General features: G+C 44.7%; 3 protein-coding genes across 5 annotated transcripts; 1 reads left to right on the forward strand and 2 right to left on the reverse strand.

Moving 5' to 3' along the window:
- Positions 1-334: 334 nt before the first annotated feature.
- Positions 335-6,001, reverse strand: PEX11B (peroxisomal biogenesis factor 11 beta). Of its 2 annotated transcripts, none has more exons than XM_082686151.1 (4): positions 5,893-6,001; positions 4,969-5,084; positions 4,381-4,582; positions 335-1,536 (listed from the first exon to the last, which is right to left on the reverse strand). In XM_082686151.1, exons 1-4 carry the CDS (start codon positions 5,946-5,948, stop codon positions 1,131-1,133), a joined length of 780 nt encoding a protein of 259 aa, XP_082542277.1. In that variant the 5' UTR covers positions 5,949-6,001; the 3' UTR covers positions 335-1,130. The 2 variants fall into 2 exon arrangements, with proteins under 2 accessions (XP_082542277.1, XP_082542276.1); XM_082686150.1 differs by lacking the exon at positions 5,893-6,001 and adding an exon at positions 5,225-5,504.
- Positions 6,002-6,547: 546 nt separating this feature from the next.
- On the forward strand, positions 6,548-11,527 carry LOC309842190 (gonadotropin-releasing hormone II receptor-like). The gene is given in 4 exon segments (XM_082686149.1): positions 6,548-7,119; positions 10,016-10,039; positions 10,043-10,226; positions 10,742-11,527. Coding segments are annotated over 4 exon segments (1,167 nt in total). The 5' UTR covers positions 6,548-6,612; the 3' UTR covers positions 11,194-11,527.
- On the reverse strand, positions 11,423-13,186 carry RBM8A (RNA binding motif protein 8A). Of its 2 annotated transcripts, none has more exons than XM_082686153.1 (6): positions 13,064-13,186; positions 12,726-12,785; positions 12,524-12,598; positions 12,204-12,340; positions 11,758-11,894; positions 11,423-11,659 (listed from the first exon to the last, which is right to left on the reverse strand). In XM_082686153.1, exons 1-6 carry the CDS (start codon positions 13,128-13,130, stop codon positions 11,614-11,616), a joined length of 522 nt encoding a protein of 173 aa, XP_082542279.1. In that variant the 5' UTR covers positions 13,131-13,186; the 3' UTR covers positions 11,423-11,613. The 2 variants fall into 2 exon arrangements, with proteins under 2 accessions (XP_082542279.1, XP_082542278.1); XM_082686152.1 differs by having other exon boundaries at positions 12,524-12,601; positions 13,064-13,185.
- Between the last annotated feature and the right edge of the window lie 3,146 nt (positions 13,187-16,332).

Below are 16,332 nucleotides of genomic sequence, written 5' to 3' on the forward strand. Positions count from 1 at the left end.
AGGAGGAAGCAGGTTCCCTGCTGAGCAGAGAGCCCGATGTGGGACTTGATCCCAGGACCCTGAGATCATGACCTGAGCTGAAGGCAGAGGCTTAACCCAATGAGCCACCCAGGTGCCCCTAGACCCCATATTCTTAAGTAGGCTATAAACTTCTAAAGTTGGGACCATGGAGCTTTGTATCTCTACCTCTTCAGTATTATGCCCTGCATAGTGTAGGTGTTCAAAAAAAGTCTCTCGGTGATGATATTAGTGGCTAATCCCACAGAACACCCATACCACAGTAACAGGAATTAGAGACCTCAGATGACCAGAACACACAGGACCAGACCAGACATTGATGAGCAAACTGATCTTTAATATGCTGACCTGGAAGGCTTGCTCTCCATTGTGGGCATGGCCACAACTATTTACACAGAATCACTATACAGTATTTACAGCAAGATGCTAGACATAGCATCCTTCTGGATAGGTGAAGAAAGGGTGACAAGAGGCTAGGGAACAAAGCCCTGAAATAAAAGTGTAAGCAGAAATCTGCAGGTATGAGTAGAGGGAAGGGCCAAGTCATGAGGGAGGCTGGTGAGGTAGACATGAAGGAGGAAGTATCAAACAGTCTCTAGTGCATGAGGGGAGAATCCACTGGGACATAAAGTCTCTAGAATTATGATTTGGTGGCATTTGAAGGGGGTAAAATCTGCCACAAGCAGCCTTTGTGAGGAAAAAGAAGGCAGTTAGAACCTTACAGACCTTCTACCTCCCCTACCAAAAAAAAGTAACTCTGCTGATCAAATTCCTGGGACAGCAAACTGAGAAAGTGGAAAAAAAAAATGCAGAGACAGAATCTTAAATAGATGTAAGAAACACAAAGTTAAAAGGGTCAAGAAAGAAATAGACATTGCAATGAAGGAGGAAAAAGCAAAAGCTCCGGAATATCTGAACATTAGAATTATCCCATTGACTTCACAAGTTACCTTTCTTCACCTCACCTTCCCCAAAGCTCCTCCCTCTACCCCCAAAATCTTGGCATTTTAACTTTAACAAAGGAGTAGAATTAGAATGAGGCTGGTACACTGGGGATGATCTTAGACTCTGTCTTACCAATTCAGATCCCCTCCTCATCCTGTACCAGAATATCAGGGCTTGAGTCGTAGCCAAGGGCAGATCAGAGTAAGAATAGACAGGATGGAGGACACAAGGCCACAAAGCCCCACAATCCCAGGGCCACAGCGCCAGAGGCCTAGTTTGTCCAGTGGAATGAAAAGATCACAGGCATTTCTGACCACATCCAGCAGAAGTGGGGGATGACCTCGAAGGACCCGAGCCAAGAGCAGGACTCGGAGCTGAAGCTTGACAGCCAGCTGAGGCAAGCCTCCTTCCGGAGTTCCTGGACTCCCAGGTCCTGCAGTTTCAATTCCTCCTGGGACTCCTCCTCCAGAACCCTTCAGTCGCCGGCTACAAGCTGAAGACTCTTGCTCCATTAGTAGGCGAATCTCATAAGCATCACGGCTCAAATTCATGATGAGGGAAAACAGATAGTACCTGAGATAAACAGGCTAGAAGAGTCAGTAAGGGCACATAAAACCACTTGGCATATCAAACAGAAGGCTTAAACATTTTCCCCCCACAGTACAGAGTAAGTACAGAGGAATTATGCATGAGAACACCAGCAGAAAGTGCTACTGTCCACTACCCCAGCTTTCTGTAACTAATCTGTGTTTACATATACCTTAAGATCCTGGCTTAAAGTCAGAAGCATAATCAAATCTTCCAAGAAAACCCTTAAATTTCAGTCGTCCACTTGGCAACCCATTAGCCACACACACATTCAACCTGAACTATAATAATGCAAATGTTTTCAGAGAACAAGCTTCAGCTGTTTCAGAGACCCAGACACATTACAGATCTTTTAAATCCCATCATTTTGTTAAAACAAACAAACAAAAACAAAAAGCGAGGCCCAAAATGTTAAGCAACTTGCTAAATGTGTTAGATTTATCAATTCCTTAAAAACAGTCTATGTTTGGGGCTCCTGGTTGGCTCAGTCAGTAAAGTTACTCTTCATCTTGGGGTTGTGAGTTTGAGCCCCATGTTGGGTGTAAAGATTACCTAAAAAACAAACAAACAGAGACACATGGATGGCTCAGTTGGTTAAACTTTTGCCCTTGGGTCACCTGGGTGGCTCAGTGGGTTAAGCCTCTGCCTTCAGCTCCGGTCATGATCTCAGAGTCCTCAAATGGGGCCCCGCATCGGGCTCTCTGCTCAGCGGGGAGCCTGCTTCTCACTCTCTCTCTGCCTGCCTCTCTGCCTACTTGTGATCTCTGTCAAATAAATAAATAAACTATTAAAAAAAAAAGTTTGCCCTTGGCTCAGGACATGACCCCAGTGTCCTGGGATGGAGTTCCCCCTCCCCCCCAGCCCCCACCACCTTGCTCAGCAGGGAGCCTGCTTCTCCTTCTCCCTCTACCTGCCACTCCTCCTGCTTGCGTGCTCTATGACAAATAAATAAGTAAATCTTAAACAAACAAACAAACGAACAGGGACACCTGGGTGGCTCAGTCAATTAAGTGTCCAACTCTTAGTCTCAGCTTAGGTCTTGATCTAGGTTCAGGCCCTACATTGTGCTCTGCGCTGGGCATGGAGCCTTCTTAAAAAACAAGCAAAAGAACCAATGAACAGTTTATGGTTTGTTTTTTTTAAGATTTCATTTATTTATTTTAGAGAGAGAGCATGAATGAGGAGGGGCAGCAGGAGAGGGAGAAAGAATCTGAAGCAGACTCCCATTGAGCACAGAGCCCAAGGTGGGGAGCGAAGGGGGCTCATGAGATCCCACGACCAACCGAACAACCATGAGATCGTGACCTGACCAGAAGCCAAGAGTCCGATGCTCAAATGACTGAGCCACCCAAGCACTCCAATAGTCCATGTTTTTTTAAATCCACTCTGTCAATAGTGGTCTGTACTCAATATAATTGTCCTACCTCCAAAACACATCCTGAATCCAATCACATCTCCCACTCACAACCCACAAGCACAGTCTCAGCCACAAGCACCTCTTGCTCAAACTACCACCTTAGTCATGTAACTTGTTTCTCCATGGCCACTCCTGCACTTCCCCCAACAATCTAATTTCACATAATAAATCACAGCATTACCTCCCCTTCTTAAAACTCTCCATGGCTTCTTTCCTATCCCATTTTATTTTTATTTTATTTTATTTCATTTATTTTATTTTTTTAAAGATTTTATTTATTTGACAGATCACAAGTAGGCAGAGAGGCAGGCAGAGAGAAGAAGGGAAGCAGGCTCCCCACTGAGCAGAGACCGGGATGTGGGGCTCAATCCCAGGACTCTGGGATCATGACCTGAGCCAATGGCAGAGGCTTAACCCACTGAGCCACCCAGGCACCCCCCCATCCCATTTTAAATGAAATCTAGGGGCACATGGGAGGCACCTTAGTCTAAGCCAATATCATCTCTTGACCATATTAGGGCATCTCCTCCTTTTCTGCCCTACTGCAATTCATTTTCCACTACAGCAAGAGATCTTCTTTAAACACAATTTGAATCACGTCACATCCCTGTTCAGAACCCATTGCACTTAGAATAAAATTTAAACAAAACTAAACCAAAAAATCCTACCATTGCCAAAGAGGCCTGGCATGAATGAACTGGTCCCCTCCACATCTCGGTTCAAACTTACGTCCTTCACTCAGCACTCTCCATCATGCTGGCTTTCTTTCTATTTCTCTAATTTGACAAAATCTTTCTTGGTTTGAAGCCTTAGAATGGGATATCTTCTGTCTGAGAAGTTCTTCTCTGCTACTGTTTGCTTTGACCAACTTGTATTCACACCTCAAGTCTGAACTAAAACATTACTTCTCAAAGAGTTCTTCCCTGGCTTTTCAATCCAAATCAGCTCCCTTTGTTATATATCTCATAACACCTGTACATTTCCAAAAATAATTGATTTGGTAGTTGTCTTAATATGACTCCCCCACTAGACTAGAATCTTAGTGAGAATGGGAACCATATCGGACTCTCTGCTTTATTCTCTAGCCCATAGTAAGCACTTCCTAAATATTTTTAGAATTAAAGAACAAGCAGGCAGTGAGAGGCATAACCTGTGGTATAGATAGAAGCAGATTTAAAGCCATATAATAACTTATCTTGCCCAATCTTAGTCATTCATCATGGAAGAGCATCTGTCTTCCATCTGTCTCCATTCACTATCCTCTGATAGTTTAAAATCTAAATAAAGATTGGAAGCCAAGTGATTAAGATGTGTATATTCTGGAAAGACCCTGAAAGATCATTTGCTCATAAAAGGCAAGTTATGCAGTATGGAAAATACAAAAGTTCTTGTAGGATAAAAGGATATCAAACCTGAATGAACGCTGGGCCCACTTCTCCTGATCCACACGAGGGGCTAGTCCAGATTTTCCAGCCCACAGGACATTGTCACAGGCGAAGTACAAGGCTCGATTGAGGTGACTAACAGTGATGCAGAATCTCAGGACAACATCTGATAAGTGCACAGCTCGTTTAGCTGACTCAAGAGCATCCGCTGAGTTACCCAGGCGTAGAACTTGTGGAGATTAGTAAGGAGAAGCAAGGATTTGGAAGTAGAGACAGAGAGTGAGACACAGAGAAAGAGAAAGCAAGAAGGTGAAAGTCAAGAAGTGATAATTACAATTTTTTTTTAAAAAGAGAAACAGTTCAAAAAAAGTTTTCTTCAAATTTTAATTTGTGTTTCAGTTTGGTTTTCTCCAACTTGCCCCATTCTCTTCCATCCTTCACTAGTCTCTTACCCCTGCTCTCTTATCTCAACCAAGAGGCATGCAGAGGATAAGTGCAGACCTAAATAAGGGGTAAGAACTGGCAGAGAAGGTCAAGAACAGGAAGGAAGGGCTAAGGGAGAAGCTGGGGATGGAGTTAGTGTTGGAGTAACAAAACAAAAGCATGGTTACTTACGCTTTCTTCCTAGGCTCAGGTGACCCTCCAGTTGTCGAATTTGCTTCTGTAACTCTGGACTGGCCCCATGTTTCTGAAGTGCATGGCCAACAAGGGAGCAGGCATACTGGGCGGCCCTGGAGAAGAGGCCAGGCAAGGTAAGGTGGAGACATCCCTAACCTACCTCTCAAAAATGTATTCCAAAAGGAAAGTACTGACTTCCCCTTTTCCCCGTCTGCGAACATTCCCTTTCCTCCTCTTTATGCCCATTTCTTACCGTTTCTCCTTCAGGCCAGGGGAAGGGAAAGGCGTAAGGATAAAAAGGGGCCTAGAAAAGGAGTTGGGGGCATTACTTGGAGTTGAGAAAATAAGAGATTTGACAATGATGAAGTCTGAAGTGGACTGTGAAGGCACCAGGGGGGTCGCCCCATCATAAGCACACCAGTGTGAGTATATACCTGACATATAAGGGAGTGGGGGGACAGGTGGAGAGATTATTTTTCAGAGTAGGTTAACAAGGAGGTTTCGGCCCTCTAGCTGAATCGAAACCGGAAGACAAGGAGGAGGCAGAGGAGTTCCCGGATGACAACAGGGTGAGGGGACAAGGGAACTTAGAGCCACTCAGCCCTGGGGGGCAGAGTCCGGCTATTCGCCGCGGGGCGAATGCTCCTCACGCCACCACCGCCCAGTGGGTTAAGTGTAGGGTCTTATGTGGACATGGCCACCCTGAGCGGCCTCCCCACTGGCCCACTCGTGCCTCAGTTTCCCCATCTTTCCGGTGAGCAAAAACGAATCATCTCCTCACGGCCCGCTCAAATCTGCGCCTGGCGGTCCGTCCGGGCCCCCGTAGCCCGAGCTGACCCTTTTTGACCCCCGTAGTATGAACGGACCTCGCTTCACGAGGATCCTCCTCTGTCCCCACCCCCATTCCTATTCGGGCCGCACCTACATAGCCGCTCCCGGGCCTGGCTCTGAGCACTGAAGCGAACCCAGGCGTCCATGACAGCGGCAGCCCCGGCTCCGCGGCCCCTCTCCCGCCCCACTTCCCGCCCCTAGTCACGCCTCCTGGACAATCAACGGTGTCTCGCGAGGGACAAACATCGCCAGAAAAGAAAGCGAAGGGGACCGGCCTCGGAATCTAGAACAAGAAGCGTGTGTCTCTGGACCAATATCGGCGTGTTTTTTGGTGTGTCTCCGTCAGAGCATACCCTTATCGGATGGCCACTATTTCCTAAGCACGCCTCTGGCGGTACATTCGTCTTTAAATATTCAGGACCGGGGCGGGGCTTGCAGTAGGGGCGGGGCGAAAAGGCACCGCAGTATCTAGCCTGCGAGGCTGGGATGGGGTTTTCCCCGGGGTGCTCCCAAACACCCCTAACACACACGCACAAATGCGCTGCGGCCGAACCTACGGCAGTAGGGGCTAAAGAAGTCTATGGAAGTAGAAGCCAGCACCAGATCCCTGTTCCCTGCGGGACCCTGGCAGTTGGGCAGGTGACCTCCAGGACACAGATGGAGAGTCTCCAGAGACAGAGGCTTTAATGGACGAAACTCTCAATAACCAGCTTCAGATCCTAATAAGGAGGAGGGCGAAGAATCAGTGGACGAAGCTCACCTCTTCATACTTACACTTAATCATCCCACCCCTTTCCCTTCCAGGTCACCATGTCTGCAGGCAATGGCACCCCTCGGGGGTTAGCGGAGGAGGAGGTCTGGGCGGGATCAGGAGTAGAGATAGAGGGCTCAGAGCTGCCCACCTTCTCAGCTACAGCCAAGGTCCGAGTGGGAGTGACTACTGTGCTATTCATTTCTTCAGCTGGAGGGAACCTGGCTGTCCTGTGGTCAGTGACTCGGCCACAACCCAGCCGACTCCGTCCCTCTCCCGTACGACGACTTTTTGCACACTTAGCAGCTGCTGACTTACTAATCACATTTGTGGTTATGCCGCTAGATGCCATCTGGAATATCACTGTTCAGTGGCTGGCCGGGGACATCGCATGTCGGACACTCATGTTCCTGAAACTAATGGCCATGTATGCTGCAGCTTTCCTGCCTGTGGTCATTGGACTTGACCGTCAGGCAGCCATACTCCACCCGCTTGGACCCCGCCCAGCTGGAAGGAAACTTCTAGGGGCAGCCTGGGGACTTAGTTTCCTGCTTGCCTTGCCCCAGGTGAGTGACTTGTTGGGACCCAAGGCTAGAGGGGACAAGAATCTGGGTAAACAATATGAGCGCTTGGAGTGGAGCGGTGTGCTTGACCATGGTCACCCACTAATCCTCAGAGGGGAGCCTCTGCTGTTTTGCAAATTAAGATTACTGCATGTTAATCTGTATCTCTATTAAGAGCCTTTGTTTTCAAAGTAGTACCCTATCTATGCCTCTTCCTTTAGCTTTGTTTCCCTATGCTTGGCTTTCACCTCTTTGCATCCTCCCAGCTTTTTCAGCAGATTGTTGCAGAAAACTGTAGGGATGAAACATGTATGTGGGTCTATAAAGAAGACAGTGAAGTCAGGGGCTTTGGGTAAAACCCTGTGGTAGTCACTCATCCACTCAAAATATAATGTACATCACCCCTAGACACACTCTAATGCTCTATCAAGGACTGAGCAGTGAAGAGCTGCATTCAGGAAACTCAGACTAGCGCAGAAGGCATATTAGTGTGTAATTATAATACAGTATGCAGTCCAGCATTATACTAAAGGTAACCATAGAAGCTAAAGAACAACGAGGATGTCTGACGCACTCTTGGACAGTCGGGGAAAACTTCTCAAAGACATTACAACAGATTTTTTATTTTATTAAAATAAGAGAGGCTTTAGACAAGTTAAAGCAGGAGGAATGCTGGGCAGGGTGGAAGGTAGAGGAATTCAAAGTGGTTGTAGCTAAAGTTGAGGGCTAGAAAATGGGTGAGTAATGGGCCTGGATGGGAAGGAAGAGCCAGGTTACAGATATTAAGCTTGTACTTTTTCCTGAGGACAGTGGAGAGAGACTAAGGTAAAAGGTAGAGAGTGACGTATCAGATTTGTATTTTTTACTCTAGCTTTATCGTGAAAACTGGAAAGAAAACAGAGCATCTGAACTTGAGTACCAGTTATCACATCTTGTGTATTGATAATGAACTAGAAATACAGAAAAAAAGGAAATATGAAGCAATTCCTTTAAGACCAAAAATCAAGACCACATCACCCTCTGAGGGAAGGAGTAGAGCAGCATCTTGGGAGACCAGGACTAGGATTTTCTACCTAGAAGGAACTCTGGAATAATGCATTATAGAATCATATTTAAAATTTGATCCTTAAATCCTCAAATATTAGAAATATAACTACCAAAACTTAGTCTGACTTTAAGTCTAAGGCAAAAAATAATGCTTCCAACAATGTTGCAAGCAGGAACCTCTGCTACCCAAAGCTTTAAAAAGCAGCATTGCTGCCTCAGTGCAAAAGGTATTAAAGTTGTTTATATGGGGGCGCCTGGGTGGCTCAGTGAGTTAAAGTCTCGGCCTTTGGCTCAAGTCATGATCCCAAGGTCCTGGGATTGAGCCCCGCATCAGGCTCTCTGCTAAGCGGGGAGCCTGCTTCCTCCTCTCTCTCTGCCGGCCTCTCTGCCTACTTGTGATCTCTGTCAAGTAAGTAAATAAAATCTTAAAAAAAAAAAAAGTTGTTTATATGAAGCAAATTTTATATGTGGACTGGGAGGTAGAAGCCTGTTTCTGTTGCATTGTTTTACTTTGTTTTTTTCTGGGTCAAGGCTCTACTACTAACTAGCTGTATGACTTTGGCTAAATCACTTGAAACCTATTGGCCACAAGATATTGGACAGGAGTTTCATCCTTTGTTACATTCTGACAACTGTAATCTCCATTTGCTTCAATGGCAAACTGATAACATTATGATACATGTGCAAAAGATGGTATTTTTGGTTCCAAATTAGCATCCTCTTGTATAAATTCTGCATTACCCATATGTTCTATTTAAAATATTAATCCTACCTTCCGGGACTAATATGTCAATAAAAAACCCTTTGCTTAAGTGTGGTGAGGAAGTACCGGAAAAGTCAGAAATTATCTTTGAAGGCTCAAGTTTCTAAGTATCACAAGTGGTTGAAAGGAAGCTTTATATAATAGGTGGTAAACTGCATATAATAGGGGGAAGGAGAGGCAGAAGTAGGGCTACAGACCAAACTCTAAGTCCAGAAGCCTTGCTTATTTTTAAACCCCTTTTCACAATCTGTCAGATATATCTAGGCACAGTACAAAACAAAACCAACAATCAAAAAACATACAAATACATGGACTCAAGATGGGAAGGGGAAAAAACATTCCCCAGCTAGCTCAGAGTAAGCTGACCTTAACCCCAAGCCATTCAGTTGTCTGTGGCTACTATTCACCTTTCCTAAAAGTCCCTCATTGCTGAAATCACTTTCCCAAATGCCTTATATCTGGGAATCCGAGACCACTAAGCTTGCCTTTTATCAAACTAATAGTGACTCAATCTGCCTTATCTGAACCAAAGTGTTAGCCCTGAAGCTCTTAACTGAAAAATACTCTTTAGGATTCAAACCAAAAACTCAGCAATTTACCAAAAAGGGGGAGGGGCAGCCAACAGCATTTGGAAAATGTTAAATTTTATTTCTTAACATTGTTTCACTCGTATAATTATTGTATAAGACTATCACTAAAGGTCATTTCAAAGTGGCTGCAAAAATGGCCTGAAATTTTAGCAGCACCCATTTTACACAAAATTTCTTTTTCCACAGAATTAGACACATCAAAAAAAAAAAAAAATCACTTCAGCTAAAAATGTTGGTGAGGCGGTAAAAATTTTACAAAGTGCCATGTTAGAACAGTACTTGCGAAGGCAAGATTCTTTAAGTCCCAGGATTTAACAATGATTAGCTCCGTAGCCTAAAAGGAAAACGGATTCTCAAGTTTTTAACCTTTTAAATATGGCACTATAGATGAACTCAGCACTACCCAGCTCTGCAGAGAATTGAGGATGAACTGGGAAAGTATGACTAGTGAGAAGGATGAAGGGGGACCATTTCTAATAGTCTTCAAACTCCACTCTAGCTGTTCCTGTTCCACACTGTCCTCTGAGCTGGTCCAGTCCCCTTCACTCAGTGTGTCACCAAAGGCAGTTTCAAGGCTCGATGGCAAGAAATCACCTACAACCTCTTCACCTTCTTCTGCCTCTTTCTGCTGCCGCTGACTGCCATGACCATTTGCTATAGCCGCATTGTCCTCAGTGTGCCTAGACCCCGGACAAAGAAGGGGAACCACGGTGAGACTCCAATCCCCAGGCCCTAACCAATACCCTAAGAACTATTGCCTCTAGCTTCATTTACTGATTTGATAGTTTTCTATCAAACCAGAAGTGACATCGTAACCATCCCTCTAGCATCTGATGCTGCAAGTATTTTCTAAATGCCTTCAATTCTAACCAGCCTCTAGCCACCCTCCATTGTTGAGTTAGCTGGGCAAGGAATAAGGAGAAAAGTGATCAGTATTTTCTTTAGTCTTAGATACTATCAAGTCTCCGGGTAGTCTCAGTAGCTTCCTAACACCACACCCCAATCAAAGCCTTTCCTCCAGCATGTGTCATAATCCCTGGGGGAGAAGAGGGGAGCATTTAGTCCCAATCTGGGAAGGGAAGAGGATGTGTAACATTACCTCCTACCTGCTACATTCTCTTCCTTATATCAGGAGAACTCAGGTTCACCATCCCTGCCTGTTCATCCTACACTCAATTCAGAAGCTGAATGGTTCTGAATTTGAGTATGTTTTCTAAATTCCCAGCCCCTGCCGGCGAATTTGCCCTCCGTCGCTCTTTAGACAATTGCTCCCATGTTCGTCTGCGGGCCTTGAGACTGGCCCTACTCGTCTTGGTGACTTTCATCCTCTGCTGGACACCTTATTACCTGCTGGGCCTGTGGTACTGGTTCTCTCCCACCATGCTAACTGAAGTCCCCCCAAGCCTCAGCCACATCCTTTTCCTTTTTGGCCTCCTCAATGCTCCTCTGGATCCTCTCCTCTATGGGGCCTTTACCCTTGGCTGCCAAAGAAGGCACAAAGAAGTCTGTACAGACTCTTCCAGAGAAAAAGGTTCTGAGAGAATGCCCCAACAGGAGATTCAAGCCCTTAGAAAGCTGCAAGTACAAACAAGTATGGCAGCGGAAGGACAGGAGAAACAAAAGAGACATTCCTATAACATCCATCAGCACGGTACAGAGTATATAGGAACAAACTAACTATGCTTTAATATCACAAGGACACATCACTTCCACCCCTGCTCTCTTAGCTTCCAAGAAAAAGAAATACTTAGCAGTGTCTCTACTTTGATCCTAGCTAAGACTCGAGACTGTATTTAATGTAGAAATTCACACAGAATTGAGGCCCTAGAAGCATCTTCACAGTGACCTATACTGCCTTACTGTAAATAGTGCTTCGGAACTTGCAATGTTAGAAGAGGAAAGTAACTTTAAATGTACAAAACAAAAATGGGACATTTATTCATAACTCAAAAAAAAAAAATCAAAAACCCAAACCACTAAGCAAGTAGGGTAAGAGATTAAATATAAACATGGTGAGTTCCATCCCAGCCCTATTTCTCCAAGGCTGCATGGTCAAACAGAATCTCTGGAGAGAACATCTGGACAACAGAGGACCTGTCAGCGCCGCCTCCGGTCTGGACTCCTGCTGCGTCTTCGGCCACCTCTAGGGAAAAGGAAGGGCCCATCAGAGAACATAATACAACGTCCTTATTCTGTTTTGCTCATGATCCCTTCACCAAGATTTTGCCCTCTCCACTTTACCTCCTCTTGCCCTTAGGTGGACCCCGAACAAAACACCAGTCCACACTGATCGGCTGTCCCATCAAATCCTGGCCATTGAGTCCCTCCATAGCAGCCTGGGCCTCCTTGTATGTTTCATACTCAACTAGAGTATACCCCTGGGAGAAGAGAAAAGAAAGAGATCAAAACCCTCATATTCCACCAAACACCACCTAAGCATCTTCCTCAAATCTAAACTCATACCCAAATACAAAATTCTGTACCTTTTAAACAACAAATATACCTCATACATCCTTATTGTATATACAAAATGTCTGCTTCCGTCTCTTTGCTATGTCTGACAAAATCAATTTTCAACCTCATTTTATTTCAACCATGCTCTTGGCCAATCACAGCAAACATGGGAGAATTATCAGTGCTGTCTAAAGTTATGGGGAAGAGAAGCAATACGGTATCACTTAGGATACCTTCAGGTATCCTGTACGCCTGTCCAGGTTGAGGTGGATGTTTTTTATTTCCCCATACTCTGCAAATTTGTCATGGATGTCTTCTTCAGTGGCTTCCTCATGGACTCCAGTGACAAAGAGAATCCAGCCTTCGACAGCTGTTGGGAAAGGGAGGGAGGTTTGAGCACAAGAGAAAAACTTAAAGCAAGATCACAAGAGTGGGATAAGAGGGGATTCCTGAGATTGGTTAAGGTATATCCGAGCCCATTCCTAGTGGACTTTATTTCATTGGTCCATAATTCACTACAAACACAGATCCCTACAGGCTCCATTTTACTTACAGCGTTGTGGTCCAGGTTCATCACCATCCTGCTCCACGCTGTCATAATCCTCCCGCATCCGCGCTCGAGACCCTTCTTCTATAGGGAACATACAAGAGATCACCAGAAATCCATTCTCCCACTGTTCCCCATGTGTCTGAACGGGGACTCCAAAACTCGTATCTGTCGCCATTCTAGACCCATTTTCCCCACAAACACTCACCGGAGCCAAAGCCGCGGCCCTTCCGTTTCTTCGCCTTTTCTTTTAGTTTGTGGATGCTCTCTGGAGCCCCAGAAGTAAAAGAATGAGTAGCAAAAATAACAGGTATTTGTAACAATAGTCTCTTTAGGGACAGATCTGAAAGCAGCCCCACACCACCTTCAGTCCCATTCCCTTCCCGGTCCCGCCCCCATTCCTCCCGAAGGGGGCGCACTCTCTAATCCAACCAAAACCCGGTTCCCCGACTCCCATCCTCCCTGCCGGGAAAGGGAATTATTTTTCTATTAACTCGCTTCTCTCGCACCTTCCCCGCTTCCCGCAGCCGCCTCCACTGTCCTCACCGTCCCCATCCTCATCCATGGCGAAATCCTCGCCCCCAGCCTCATGAAGATCCAACACGTCCGCCATCTTGCCTGCCTTCTTACTCTCCCCAGGCCGCTCAGGCACTAGGCACCTCGGGAAACTGTCGCGGAGGGGAAAGGTCGCTGGTTAAACTGCCCAATCCAAAGCTAATTCTGAGTCCCGCCCCTGGCGCAGTGAAAATACGCAAATGAAGGCGGGCCTAGTTCGGGAAGATACCGGAAGTGTTCCTGTAGCCATCTTGAGTAGGTGGTGGCCTGAATCAAACTGCGCTCTAAGGGACAGCTAGCGGGTAGGTGTAGGCAACGATTTCCTACTGATTAGGGCAGCCGAGGAGAAATATTACTGACAGCGAGGCACTGCCTAATTCCTTTATTAGAAGATTGTTTTCCGTCTCCTTGGACTTAATATTAGGAAATGGAACTTGAAGAATGTCTTTCGCTCTCAAAAAGTCTAGACCCCTATGCTGTTCTGAGGAGTGGCTGGACCTGTGATGTAACATTTTTAAAATAGTTCAGTCAGCAATGGTGGCTCAAAAAGCTGCTTCTGGTTGGTGCAGCACCGAATGTCTCTGCAGCTTTTTTTTTTTTTTTTCTTCTTTTAAGTCAAACTCTTCCCACTGTAAGGACCTGTTTTATATTTTTAGCCAGAGGCTTCCATTGAGGTTAAACAATAACTTTGTTGTTTAACCCTTAAACAGCCCCTGCTCCCCTTCCCCCAGGGGACTTAAAAACAAGTCCCGGAAACCAGCTCCAGGTAACAAAGCCCAAATACAAGGGTGGGTTAGGCCAGGCGGAGGTATTAAATAAGTGGGGGCGCATACTGTCTCCTAGCTACCTAGGTGATGGGCTAGTTTCCATGGCTACTGTGGGGAGAATTGTAATTCAATTAGCCACCTGTGTGTGGCCAGGCCCAACTACATGGCCTTTGCTCTATAAAAGTCTGGAAAGCAGGGAGGGGTTGTCCTCTGTGAGGGGCATCCCTGATGGGGCTGTTTGATGGTTGGTCTGATTCTTGATGCTTGGCCCAAAATAAAGCTTTGCTTGACCTTCGCTTTGTATCAGTCTCGCTTCTTTAGTCACGGACCCATTATTGGGGTACCCATTTTGGGGGGGAACCTAACACCCACCACCTCTGGAAATGAAGGGGGAAAAAAATCATAGCTGTAAACAAAATAGGGACTTGAGTATCTTCGGGAATGGTGCAGGTATTTCATGCTAAAAACCTAGAAGTTTTTTGCCTAGGAGGCCAAACCCATATTGCCCCCAAATTCTGCAGTCCTGGTGTAGGTCTTCAATGATAGTGGACTGCACATTCACTTACTTATTAATTTTTTAATCAAACAATTATAATTTGTATATCTAATAGAAGGTGCTGGCAATGGAAAAATAATTACATTATTAACAATCATTTTATATTATGAGAGTGATAATTGCTGTCATAAAATTGTTATGGCAGTATAAAGGAAGTTTATAATAGGACTGGGAATAAGAAGGCTTCCATTTGAACTGGGCCTTTTAGACTGGGTAGTTTTGCAGGCGAAGCACTTGTACTGAGGCTAGGAGACACTAACCCATTCTCCACAATAGACAGTGTGATCTTTGAAAAAATCAGCTGGTCACATCCCTACCAAAAACCTTTTCTTATTTTGGAATAAAATTCAAACACCACCTGCTCTGCCTCTTTACAACAACTTCCATCACCAAATTCCCTCTCATTAAGTTCTCCCTACATTTTCCCTCAATTATGTTGTCTCTCCCATCTCAGGACTTCTAGAACTTCCTGTTCCTGATGCTCTTGCTCCAGCTCTTCACATGGCTCATTCAACCTCATCCTTTAGGTCTCCCCAAAATACTACCAGAATCAAAGGGTTCTCTACTTTATTATCTGTCACTGTGTTTATTTTCTTCACAGAGCTTAAATGCTGATCTAATTAACCTTGTTTACTTTTTATCTTGTTTATTGTTGATTTCCCACTAGAGTGTAATCCTTATGGCAGACACTCTTATTTATGATATCCTTAACAGTTTAGACCAGTGTCTGGCTCACAGACATTTGATACATACTTATTGAAGGAACAGATCCCAGAATGGCAAGAAATTCTGTTTGCCTGGTGCTGTATGGTTAGGAGATAAAGCTGAAAGTACAGGTTGGGGCCAAAATGTATGCCATGCTAAGAATTTTGGAATTCTATCCTGCAGGCAATAATTTCTCAACTTCAAGTATTTGAGTATTTATGATTTTTCTCAATTACAGATAGTCCCCCATGCTGTTCCTTGTTTAGTTTTTCCTTAAGTAAACTGACTTGTTAATTAAGTAGACTGACTTTTTTATACTGAATTTAAATATCACTGGCATAAATGTAAAATCTGTATTTTTTTCTATGACAGTTTCAGATTAGACTAGAACTAAATAAAAATGAAAAATGTGTGTGTCTGGGTGGCTAAGTCAGTTAAGGGTCTTCCTTTCAGGCTCCCTGCACAGCAGGGAGTCTGCTTCTCCCTCTGCCCCTACCTCCTACTGGTGATCTCTCATGCTTTCTCTCTCTCTCAAATAAATAAATAAATTTTTTTTAAATTTTAAAATTAAAAATATTTGCCCATCTACCACCTAAAATTGTCTCAATACCAAGGGCTCACATATGAAACTTTGGGGAATGCTGCTAAAGAAAAAAAAAAAAAAAGATAGCTAAGTGATGGTTTAACCAAGTTAGTGGTACAGTACTAAGTATTTTAGAAAGAAATCTAGCAATAGTGTGGAGGATGTAAAGAATGAAGACGGAGGCTAGTTAAGAAGTTATTGCAGTGCTCCAGCCCAGAAATGATAAATGACTGAAAGGCAGTGGATATGGACAAGACAGATTAAGAAGTTTATGTAGGGAGTGCCTGGGTGGCTCAGCCAGTTAAGTGTCTGGCTCAGGTCATGATCTCAGGGTCCTGGGATGGAGCCCTGGATCAGGCTCTGCACTTGGCAGGGAGTCTGCTTGAGGATTCTCTCTCTCTTTCTTTGCTCCCCACCCTGCTCGCATTCTCTCTCTTTTAAAAAAATAAATAAAACTTTTTCTTTCTTTTTTTAGTTTATATAGGAGGTAAACTCAATAATGACTGATTAGATCATGGTAGGGAAAAGTCAAGTATGGACCTAAGATTCCAGCTTAGATAGACAGGTAGATAATAATCTTAATAACAGATTTGGGGAGGCAAGGAGGAGCATGTGTGGAAATAGCTTTTATTTTGAATATGAGTTCAAA

This window comes from Mustela nivalis, assembly GCF_964662115.1.
Source record: "Mustela nivalis genome assembly, chromosome: 10".
In the NCBI taxonomy this organism is placed as follows: domain Eukaryota; kingdom Metazoa; phylum Chordata; class Mammalia; order Carnivora; family Mustelidae; genus Mustela; species Mustela nivalis.

Coding starts and splice junctions, on each gene's coding strand:
- PEX11B (XM_082686150.1), bottom strand. CDS start 5,412: ATGTCAGGTATATACTCACACTGGTGTGCTTATGATGGGGCGACCCCC. Junction 4,583..4,968: donor CCTGAGCCTAGGAAGAAAGC/GTAAGTAACCAT, acceptor AATCTCCACAAG/TTCTACGCCTGGGTAACTCA. Junction 1,537..4,380: donor TGGGCCCAGCGTTCATTCAG/GTTTGATATCCT, acceptor TGTTTATCTCAG/GTACTATCTGTTTTCCCTCA.
- RBM8A (XM_082686152.1), bottom strand. CDS start 13,130: ATGGCGGACGTGTTGGATCTTCATGAGGCTGGGGGCGAGGATTTCGCC. Junction 12,786..13,063: donor CATGGATGAGGATGGGGACG/GTGAGGACAGTG, acceptor CTGGGGCTCCAG/AGAGCATCCACAAACTAAAA. Junction 11,895..12,203: donor GGCGTACAGGATACCTGAAG/GTATCCTAAGTG, acceptor CTCTTCTCCCAG/GGGTATACTCTAGTTGAGTA.